Source organism: Acinonyx jubatus, chromosome B3, assembly GCF_027475565.1.
Source record: "Acinonyx jubatus isolate Ajub_Pintada_27869175 chromosome B3, VMU_Ajub_asm_v1.0, whole genome shotgun sequence".
Taxonomy (NCBI): domain Eukaryota; kingdom Metazoa; phylum Chordata; class Mammalia; order Carnivora; family Felidae; genus Acinonyx; species Acinonyx jubatus.
In genome coordinates, this window is record NC_069386.1 from 70,031,122 (window position 1) to 70,041,939 (window position 10,818).

Consider the following 10,818-nt stretch of genomic DNA (forward strand, 5'->3'; position numbering starts at 1 on the left):
ATCTTGCAGTTTGTAGGTTCGAACCCCGCGTTGGGCTCTGTGCTGAGAAGCTCAGAGCCTGGAGCCTGCTTCAGATTCTGCATCTCTCTCTCTGTCCCTTCCCCACTCGTGCTGTCTCTCAAAAATAAAGAAACGTTAAAAAAATTAATAAAAAAAAAAAAACAAAACACCTTGCCTATCATCTGATGTACCAAAGGTAAGAATCCTGGGCCTCTATACACTCACCAAACTGTAGCCTAATCCCTGGATTGCCGTGATTGCCCACTCTGTGTGAATGTTTTCCAGCCTAATTCCTGTTTCTCCTTCCTCTTCTGTTCTGGGGTTGCAATACTACCTTGAATCTCAGACCACTTGGCTAGGGCCCCAACCTGTTACTTGCCCTATATCAGTCCTCTCTCACTGAAGAGTGGACTGTTGACTGGTGTCCTGCTACAAATCAGAGGTCTCCTTCTGTCTTCTCACTCTATCCCTACTTTAAAAACTAAATAATGAGGGGCACCTGAGTGGCTCAGTCGGTTGAGCATCTGGCTTTAGCTCAGGTCATGATCTCACATCCATGGGTTTGAGCCCTGCATCGGGCTCTGTGCTGACAGCTCAGAGTCTGGAGGCTGCTTTGGTTCTGCATCTCTCTCTCTCTCTCTCTGTTCCTCCTCTGCTCATGCTCTGTCTCTGTCTCTCAAAAATTTTTTTAAAAAGTTAAAAAATAAACCCTAAAAACTAAATAAGGAGAGCTAGAGACTTCTATAACTAATTACCCCCATCTGTATACTTTTGGACCCTCAAGCTGTCACCTCCACCTGGGATGGAGCCATTCCTTTGGACAATATTATTTGGTTTTTTTGATACCTGTTTGGATTGGTGAAATAAGAGAAGGCCCAGGAGAGTGTGCTCTCTGGAGCCAGTGGAGGAGAAATTTTTTAGGGTAAGAGTCAGTTTTCAAGCCAGTTGATACCTGCAGAAAGATGAAGGAGAATGAGGATGGCCTTAGATTATTTGGTGAGAAGTAGGTCATGGTGACGACGAGGCAGGGTAGTTTCAGTACTGTGGTGGAGATAGGAACCAAATTACAGGGGATTTTAAAGAACTTTTTATATTAGAGAAACTCAGACAAGAATCATTCAACAATGATGAAACCTTTATTTAAGGCTGTTTTTGCCTCCAAACCACAAAGAACATGTTCATAGAAGTTAATCTTAAAGACTGCATATTCATAGTGTCTCAGTACCTTCAATTTCCTTCTTTCCTGGTTCTTCAATTTTTCTTCCCTTTTCTCAGATACATCCTATATATCCCTCCTCATTTTCATCTATGCTCCGAAACAGAGATATAGGGGAAAAAAGAACTCAATAATGAAATCTCAAAAAAATAAAGCATGTGAACACCTCTAGGCCAGGATGAAGAAACGTAGAAAGGAGTCTCCTTTATCTCACCCTTAGGAATATGAGAATCTTAACAAACAATGGTAATAGAAAATTGACCTATACAAAGAACTGGCCCTTCTTTGCCCTGAGCTGCTCAGGGGTCAGAAATGGAAATACCAGGCAGGAAAGACTTAGAGGAGTTGTGGAGGGAGGGAATATACAATTAAGCGAAAGCTATTGTCTTCAGAAAAGCTCCAGAGTAAAAGATGGGCTGGTTACAGCAGCAGAATTCTCTAAAGAATCCTCTGGAATACTGACTTCCCCTTTGCTATAGAGACACAGGGCACGACATGACTTCTTTTCTCTGACTGGAGTGCCTTCCTCCTGCTCTGACTGGTGAGTTTCCAAGTAGTCTTCAAAATCCAACCCCAACTATACCCATTTGATGATGCCTTCCTTAACAGGAGCCTTCCCTGGGCAGAGTTCACTCCTCCAGTGTCTGGGCTGTCATATCTCTAAGTGCCTGGTGTGAGAGCAACGAGGTAAGTGTCCATACCCCTAAGTCCACTACAAAACCTGCATTAGTTTACAAGTCTACCCGCTGGTCAGGACCTCTCTGATCTTTGTATCCTTAGAGCCTCATTTAGCGCTGGCACCTAGTAGGTGATTGATCACTGTGTGGGAGAAGGCAGAAAAGAAAGAAGGGGGGAAAGAAAAGGAAGGAAGAGCAGGGTGGAAGAAGGAAGAGAGGAAGCGTCTGATTTAACTTCGCCTGGCCAAAAAAAAAAAAAAAAAAGGGGGGGGGGAAATGGATTTTTAAAACTCTAGAGAAAAGGGAAAGAAAGGGGGAAAACCACTTTTCTGAGTCTTCTCTGCCTCTCACTTTTCTCTCTGCCACTTCCTCTCACAACTTAGCAGCTCACACCATAGCTGTCCTATTGTCATTCCTGATCCTTGACTACACCCCAAAGGGAAGGAAAGAAGCCAGTCAGGCTTCTGGCTTCTTCCACCCCACCCCTCCAACCTCATGCCATCCCTTCCCCACTTCAGGTGCCTGGCTCCTTCACCTCCGCCCTCCTCATCTTCCCCACACACAGCACTCGCGCCTCATCAGCGGGCACCCTGTGCAGCGCCAGGTCCAGGCAAGGACTTCCGCCTCAGAATGAAAACCCAGAGGCTCTTAGGGGCTGCAGGCTGAGGCAATGCTGGACTGAGCCTGCAAGTTACCTGAGAAAGAATATAGTTCATGGTTGGCCTTTCCACATTTTTCATCTTGATCCATGGGTCAGAATCATCATTTTTCTGACTCTCCTCTCTTGGCCCCTACACATTGGCTACTGGAGCGTCTTGACTGTCTTCCCAGCCAAATGCACTTTCCCCAGCAAGAATGGTGTCAGGGTCCCTAAACCTTGTGGAGTTGTTCCTGGGCCTCCTCTCCTTCCCTTCTCCAACAGCGTTTTCCAGGAATTCTGGAGCCACCTTTTCCTCAATGAAGACCATATATACAAAAGCGGTTTGTGAGTTGTAAAACACTGTGCTGGAATAAGATGCTATCATGAATCAAGCCTTCTCTTTCTCCCCCCATAATCTCTGTCCTTCTCTCATGACGTTTCTCATCCCTTCCTCCCTCCATGCACCGCCGCTCCCCACTCACCCAGCAGGTTTGGTTTGGTGCCGTGTGGGAACCAAAGCTATGTGCTGCACAGTGGGCAGGGTCAGGATGCAGGCAGGCATCTCAGCCCGAGGCCTTGGCAGAGTTCCCAGGCAGAGCCATCGGCCCAGGCCGGGAGAATAAGCATGGATAAGGTGGGAGAGGGCGTAAGTACGATGGCTGTAGCCCCCCAGCACCAGAAGCTCTCCCTGCAGCGCAGCCCCTGCGGCCCCCACATGGGGGGAGGGCAAGGGTGCCAGGTGAGTCCAGCTATCAGTCCTTGGTTCATAGGCCTCGAAGCTCAGCAGGTCCCCAGTCTCTCCTAGCCCACCCGCGACATACAACCGTCCACCCAGAGCGGCCATGACGTGGCCAGCCCGAGGTACCCCCATAGCGCTCAGAAGCACCCCTGGCTTCTCAAGTTTGGGGTCATAGTGCAGCAATGAGGCCAGGTATTGGCCAGCCCCGCTGCAGCCACCGCTCACGTACAATCGGCCCTCCAGAACCGCAGCTGCGTGGGCAAAGCGTGGTGCTGGAAGAGCAGGTGCCGGCCTAAGGGAGAACAGGGCCACACGATCAGGCAAAAATCCTCTTCAACTCTCCTCCTCCGAGTCCTCTAGGCTTTCCCTGATGTCTAGAAACAGCCCCTTCCCTGCTCACCTCCAGACATTCAGCTCGGGGTGATAGGTCTCCACAGAGTTGAGGGCGACGCCACCGTTTCGGCCGCCCAGGGCATAAAGTAGTCCGTCCAGCGCCACCAGGGGAAAAAAGCTCCGAGCCTGGCACAAAGGCGCCATCTCCTCCCAGTCCTCTTGACTGGGGCCCCACCTGGACACAGTGGGACCAAAGAAGAGTGACCCCGGGCCCCCGTGGCTGGCTGGGCCAACAATTCCCCCTCAGCTGCCCACCTCGGGGCCTGCTATTCCGTGGGGCCCCTACCTGAGAGTCGAAGCCAGGGTGTTGGAGTGGCTGTAGAAATCCTGTCCCCCACACACGTAGAGCTCACTTCCTGCGAGGCTCGCAGCCCCGTGCCGGAAGCGCCCCGGGGCAGGCAGGGCAGGCAGCCGCCCCCACTCCACGGTTCGCACCAGTCCCGTGCCGCAGCAGAAGGCGCGCGCCCACCACACTCCTCGCGACGGCTGTCTTATGGCCATGTCTGCTCTGAGCCCGTCCCCACCAATCACTACCAGTGCCTGGTCAGGCTCCCTGCGCCGCTCTTGACCTGGAACGGCAGCCTCTACCAGGAGCTGATGCAGCAAGTCCGCGGTCAGGGGTGGAGGCAGCCCCGCGGCCCGCACCCTCCGCAGCTCTCTGGTGGACATGCGGCCGAAGCGAACACATCGAAGCAGGGCCTTCGCCTCTGACTCCTGGGTCTCAGGGTTGGCAGCTAACCAACGCCACGCAGCCATGAAGGCCTCGAACTCCTCTTGCACGTGTAGTTCGTCGCTATCCAGGAGCTCAGCCAGGCAGGCAGCCGGTAGAGAAGGGAAAGTGGGGCACAAAGCCACAGCAGGCAGGTGGGTGAGGAGGTAGTGACGGGCTTTGCTCCAGAGCCTCTCTAAGCCCGGGGCTTCCGCTATGGGGAACAGGGCCAGGCAACGTGCGGGGCTGAGGCCCCGAGCCAAGGCTCTCTGGCACAGAGCAAGGCAGGAAGAGCTCTGGTACTGGAGAGCAGCCTGGGCAGCTCTCAGCAGTCCTGGCCACCTTGCCCGCACAACCCCGGAGTAGGCGAAGGAGACGAGGAGTCGCAGGTCCTGGGCAGAGATAGTGTGCAGAGACACCTCTGTGCCCTGGGATTCCCTCATCCCGCTCAGGAGCATGGCACCAAAGAACTCGCTGCCACAGGCCAGGGCTGCTCGGTGCACTGCAAGGAGAAGCAGAGGGGAATCCAGAGTGTTGCTGATTGCCAGGCACCCTGCTGACTTCACGTCCCGACTTTGGGCCAACCGCCCAAGGCCACAGGCTAAACCATGGTGTGCATCAGAATACCGTGCGGTGCTTGTTAAACTGCGGGTTTCAGGGACCCACCCCCAGAGATTCTGATTCAGTAGGTCTGGATGGAGACCCTAGGAATTTGTATTTCAACATTTTCAAGCACCCTGCATGATTTTCATGTTAGTGGCCTGAAGACACTGTGATAAACATTGCTTTAGTTTTTTGATCCAGGTCAATTAGAAAAAGAGTCTTGATTGATCAAGTTGAGTAGATGCTATAGACAGCTTTTGCTAAAAGGGGGCACAAAATAAACTGCAAAGACCAATGGTGCAAATTACATAGGTCTCTATCATGCACACACAAAAAAGTTCTTTACAATTGTAAGAGCCACTGACATCGGCCAGGATTTTACTTAGAAAATGGTACCACACGGGGTGTTTGGGTGGCTCAGTCAGTTAAGCGCCCCACTTTGGCTCAGGTCATGATCTCACAGTTCATGGGTTCGAGCCCTGCATCAGGCTCTGTGCTGACAGCTCAGAGCTTGAAGTCTGCTTCAGATTCTGGGTCTCCCTCTCTCTCTGGCTCTCCCCTACTCATGCTCTGTCTCTGTCTCTCAAAAATAAATAAATGTTAAAAATTTTGCTTAAAAAAAAAATGGTACCACACTTACGAATCTCTGTGACCTAACCTAATCTAACTGCCATCTCCTGCTTAAGATTTCCCATGTGCAGCTTTTCTCTGCACACCCCATCTTCATCTCAGTACATTTCAGGTAATTGTGACATTTTAAGCTGGAAACCTTCAAAATCATCCAGTTCGATTGCTCCTTTTAACAGAAGGAAACTGAAAGAGAGGAAGTGATTTATTTTCTATTCCATGTAATGGCTGCCCGAGCAGATCTTCACCCCCCAACGCCACTAATGTCAGGCTGCAGTGAGCGTACTTGTGTATCGGTACCCTTCTTACCTGCATGGCCCTCACGCCACTGAAACTATTCTGTTACCGGATGCTATTAAATATAAATGTAAATAAATGCTTTCTAATGTAATGCAATTTGAGATACTTGGCATCAGGTAGGAGTATTCTGACTAAACTGTTGAACCTCAATCTAATTGAACCCTTAGATCTAAATTCAAATTTATAGGCAATTGAGAAGCTAAAGGAACAAGCTAAACAAAACCATAATGGAAAACACACACAAATCTAGAAAATGGAGCATTCTATAAGATAACTAATCTTATTTCTTCAGTAAGTCAAGTCATAAAAAAGGAGAGGACTGTACAAGAGTAAAGGAAGCTTAAAAGACATGTATCTGAGTACAGCATAGTCCTTGATTGATTCCTGGGTTGGATAAGCCAGCTCTACAAGACATTTTTTGGACAAGTGGGAAAATTTCAACTTGGACGAGGTGATACTAAGGAATTATTGTTAATTTTGTTAGACATGAGTAAGGTATTGTGGTTATATGTCCTCTTTTAAAGAGACATGTACCCAAGTATTTGTAAGGGAAATGTCACAGATTTACTTTAAACTTCAGTGATAAGTAAAATAAAGAGATGAGACAAATATAATAAAATGTTAATTGTTAAGTCTGAGATATGGGTGTTTGAGTGTTCATGTTAATATTTTCTTGGGGTGCCTGGGTGGCTCAGTCAGTGAAGCATCCGACTCTTGATTTCAGCTCAGGTCATGATCTCACAGTTTGTGGGTTTGACCCTTGCGTTGCAGAGTCTGCTTGGGATTTTCTCTCTCTCTCCCTCTCTCTCTCTCTCTCTGCTACTCCTCTGCTTGTGTTCTCTCTCGCTCTCTCAAAATAAATAAACTTAAAAAATATTTTCTTAATTTGCTATGTGTTTGAAATGCTTCATAATAAAAAAGGGAGAAAATGCTGCCAGAAGTCCTCTTAGGCAGGTACCAGGGCCAAACACCCAGTGAAGCTATGAACAAAGGACATGTGATGTTAATGTGGCTTTCCATTGTCTTTTTAAAAAACATCTTAAATGTTTATTTATTTTTGAGAGAGAGAGAGAGAGAGAGGAGGGGAGGGGCAGAGAAAGAGGGAGACAGAGTATCTGAAGCAGGTTTTGTGTTGAGAGCAGAAAGGCCAATGTAGGGCTTGAACTGACAAACCATGAGATCATGACCTGAGCTGAAGTCAGATGCTTAACCCCCTGAGTCATCCAGGTGCTCCTCCATTGTCGTTTTAAGCAGCAGGTAGTGCCTACATGCTTCCCAAATAGTAACTATCAGTGACAGTTTTCAGATACATATTGCCTGAGAAAACCTGCATTCCTTGAAGCAGGTAAGCCATTTCATTTTCCATGTAATCAACCAACCTATAGCTCAGAGTCACTGTGAAAGGGTCACAACTACTTACATTCTCCCTCCTCCTCATCATTATTCCCTAGAATTTTAAGTGACAGGTTTCCACCACTACGTTGGAATGTTTCTTAGGAAAATGAAAGCAAGGATAGAAGTATGTTTAAATTTGAAACCCTAGTGAGAATTTTATAACTATGAAATTTTATTTTATCTATTTTTTAAATAATTTATTATTGTTTATTTTTGAGACGGACAGAGTGTGAGCAGGGGAGGGGCAGAGAGAGAGGGAGACATAGAATCCGAAGCAGGCTCCAGGCTTGGAGCTGTCAGCACAGAGCTTGATGTGGGGCTCGAACTCACCACGAGATCATGACTTGAGCCAAAGTCAGATGCTTAACCGAGTGAGCCACCCAAGTGCCCCATAACTATGAAATTTTAATCCCCCCTCCATCTACTACTATCAGAAATAATAACAAACACTTTAGAGACCTGCTATGGATTGAATGTTTATGTCTTCCTCCCTCCTTCCTGTGTTGAAGTCCTACTCCCCAGTGTGGTGATATTTGCAGGTGGAGCCTTTGGGAGGTAATTAGGTATGAGAGTAGAACCCTCCTGAATGGAATTACTGCCCTATTTAAGAGATATGACTGAGATAATCTCTCCCTCCACCAAGTGAAGAGGATACAGTGAGAAGGTGGCCCTCTGCAAGCCAGGAAGAGAGTCCTAATCATAACCTGACCATACCAGAACCCTGATCTTGGACTTCCAGGCTTCAGAACTGTAAGAAATAAATTTCATCACTGGGTTCTACTCCTGAAACCAATACTACACTGTATGTTAACTAACTTGAATTTAAATAAATACATTTTTCTAAAAAAGAAATAAATTTCTGTTGTCAAGCCACCCAGTCTCTGGTATTTTTGTTAATGCAGTTCAAGTTAAGACAGGATGCTTTTTCATCTGGGGGTCCCAGAAACACTGTGGGTTCCAGTCATTCTAATGAGCAATAGCTATGTGACTTTGGACATGTCTTGAAGTCTGATTTCTTTGTCAATAAAGTATAAAAGCTGAACTAGATACTCTCTAAAGCAATATCTTTTAATTTAACATTTTTGTGTGCCTGCATTCCAACTCCATTTGTCAGATCCTGTGTCTTTGGTTTGGTTGCACAGGAGGCAATGCATGGCCTAGTGAAAACAGACTGGGCTAGTGAATACTGGGCTTATATCCTGGTTCTCACCAGTTAACATTTCTGAGTTTAATGTTCTTTCCTTACACCTAGGGATAGTGGCATCCACCTCACTAGTTTTCAGCGAGAATGAAAAGACATGGCATGTGTAAAAATTCCTGGACCCCAGTACCTCACTCAGTACTGATAGAATCTGAATAACACTCAACTTATTCAACCCTCCTTAGCTTTCCTAGTGATGAGCCTAGTTAACTTCAAAGTGCCAGGTCCTGGTAGCTTTAAGATTATGGCAAAACAAAACCAGACCTTGCTCGTTAGCTGTAGAACCCGTATCTACCATGGAGTCAAGGACACTTAGGTGAGAGGACACACTGTGAGTTATTCCACCATATTCATCTGGCTTTCCTGTGTCCTAAATAGAAGATGCCAAGAAGGGCTTTTGGTTAATTCCTGTTTAAGTCAATCACTTTCTACTTGTTCCCCTGGCTCAGACTGTACTCATGACACCAGCCAACTGGCTGGAAATTCTTTGGTACTGGCCACAGGGAAAGCCACAGGTTGAAGGGTCAGCTTAAGTCTGCCTGGTGCTCCTGGGTAAACAACTCAACTGCTCATGCCTTGCTCTCAGTGGGTCAGGAAAGGCACCAAAGGCCAACCCCAAGGAAATTCTGCCTGCAGCTGGGATCAAAACCACAATGGAAGGGATCAAACCACCTGCAGCTTGCACACACATAAATGAACCTGCAGTAATGTAATGCCAAAAGGCCCTCACCCCGCAGCCTGCAGCCGCCTGCCTCCAGCTCCAGGTCACACCCGATGCCCTCTTGGTATAGGAGCTCGATGCTCCGCAGGTTCTCCCTCAGCTCCTCTGCCTGGCTGCGCTGCTTTTCATCTTCCCTGGCGCTTCCAGCCCCTTTGCATCTCCACTGGGCCACGGCCTTCACCCGGGGCGCTCCCAGGGCCTCTGCCACGACCAGCACATCTCCCAGCCGTGCAGGGCCCAGCAACCCCTCATAGGCAAATGTCAGTACGGCCTCCCAGGCCCCGGCGGCCACGTCCAGGCTGAGGGGGGGTCGTGGACCTCTGCCACCCAGCAGCCTGTCACGGAAGAGGCTGCTAATTGCAGCCAAGATTACCCGATGCACCCCGTATACTCGCCCCTCAACTGACACCTCTTCGTCCAACAACAACCTCTGCTCCCGCAGCCGCTGTGCCTCCGCGAAAAACTGGCTGGGATGTTCCTCGCTGCGCAGCTCCTCGGGCTCTGCCGCGTCTTGTTCATCTTGGTCGGCTTCCTCCTCTTCTTCCTCAAGGGACAAGACTGGAGAGGGAAGGCTCCCTGGGGCCATGGGCCTGGGGACAGGCTCTTCCAAAGGAAAGGGGGGCAAACTGGGATCCTCATCTGGGGAAGGTGGCCAGGAGGGGGTTCTCGGGTCGGGCAAAGGTAGGTCAAGGCGGTCCTTCTGGGCGGGAGCAGAGACGCTCCCAGGGTCCGAAGGACGATGTGAGGAGTCCGAGACGCTCATCGTCCAGGTTCGCTGTTTTGCTACAGGTGAACAGAGGGAAGGGTGGGGGCTTCAGAGCTGGACCCACAGAGGCCGGAGGAACCCCTATCTCCAGCCCGGCGACATGGCAGTCCCTCTCCCTACTTCAAAGCCCACTCCCCACCCCCTTCCCAAGGCTCGAGCAGCTAGGCTATACTGCCCAACACTGGGGTTCACGAAGAGCACCGAAGCGTGCCAGAAGCATGTGTACCGATCCAGTACCCGGGACCGTATGCCACCCGGCCTGCCCCCGTCCCACCCGGATAGTCACCCTCCCTAGACACCAGCGTTCCTCCTGGCTCTCCCTTGAACCTTCTCCGCTTCGCTTTGGACCCTGTGACAGAGGAAACTTGCCCCTCAATCGGGTCAGCGGCCCCACCCGACTAATTATAGCCGGCGCTGACCGGCTAGGGGGCTGGGCTCCGGGAGCCCAGACTCTGACACCCAATCCCCCGGGCTCCGTCCCGAGATGACCTCCTCCCCCCTTCCACCTGTAGGTCACGTCCTTGTGCTGAGCGAGGCAAATTCAGAAGCCAGGGAGGATGTGGGGATCGGGTGGAGTGCGCCAGGCCGGAAAGGCTGCGTTCACAAGACGGGTCTGGGGGAGCGGCGGGGAGGGAGAAGAGAGTCTGGACTGCGCGGACCCTCCGGAACGTAGGGCCAGAAGAGGGAAGGGTGTGTTTGGAGTCAGTTCTAGGCTTTGACTGTTGGTTTTTCTGTGCACGATAAAGTTGCCGACCCTGGAGCGAACAATACCTACATGAAATGCACACATAACGCAGTTGAGTCCACCGAGGGCGAGCGGGAAGGGGAAGG

The 10,818-nt window shown here is 49.7% G+C and overlaps 1 protein-coding gene across 3 annotated transcripts; it reads right to left on the reverse strand.

The window, feature by feature from the left end:
• Window positions 1-1,117: 1,117 nt before the first annotated feature.
• On the reverse strand, window positions 1,118-10,467 carry KLHL33 (kelch like family member 33). 3 transcript variants are annotated; one of them, XM_015068203.3, is made up of 5 exons: window positions 10,287-10,467; window positions 9,231-10,004; window positions 3,952-4,876; window positions 3,673-3,840; window positions 1,118-3,564 (listed from the first exon to the last, which is right to left on the reverse strand). In XM_015068203.3, exons 2-5 carry the CDS (start codon window positions 9,982-9,984, stop codon window positions 3,012-3,014), a joined length of 2,400 nt encoding a protein of 799 aa, XP_014923689.2. In that variant the 5' UTR covers window positions 9,985-10,004; window positions 10,287-10,467; the 3' UTR covers window positions 1,118-3,011. The 3 variants fall into 3 exon arrangements, with proteins under 3 accessions (XP_014923689.2, XP_014923688.2, XP_014923690.2); XM_015068202.3 differs by having other exon boundaries at window positions 10,274-10,466; XM_015068204.3 differs by having other exon boundaries at window positions 10,315-10,391.
• Between the last annotated feature and the right edge of the window lie 351 nt (window positions 10,468-10,818).

Excerpts from the sequence above, each read along its gene's own strand:
- KLHL33 (XM_015068203.3), bottom strand. The coding sequence starts at position 9,984 with ATGAGCGTCTCGGACTCCTCACATCGTCCTTCGGACCCTGGGAGCGTC. Across the intron at positions 4,877-9,230 it reads AGGCGGCTGCAGGCTGCGGG|TGCACCGAGCAGCCCTGGCC; the intron begins GTGAGGGCCTTT and ends TTCTCCTTGCAG. Across the intron at positions 3,841-3,951 it reads ACCCTGGCTTCGACTCTCAG|GTGGGGCCCCAGTCAAGAGG; the intron begins GTAGGGGCCCCA and ends CACTGTGTCCAG.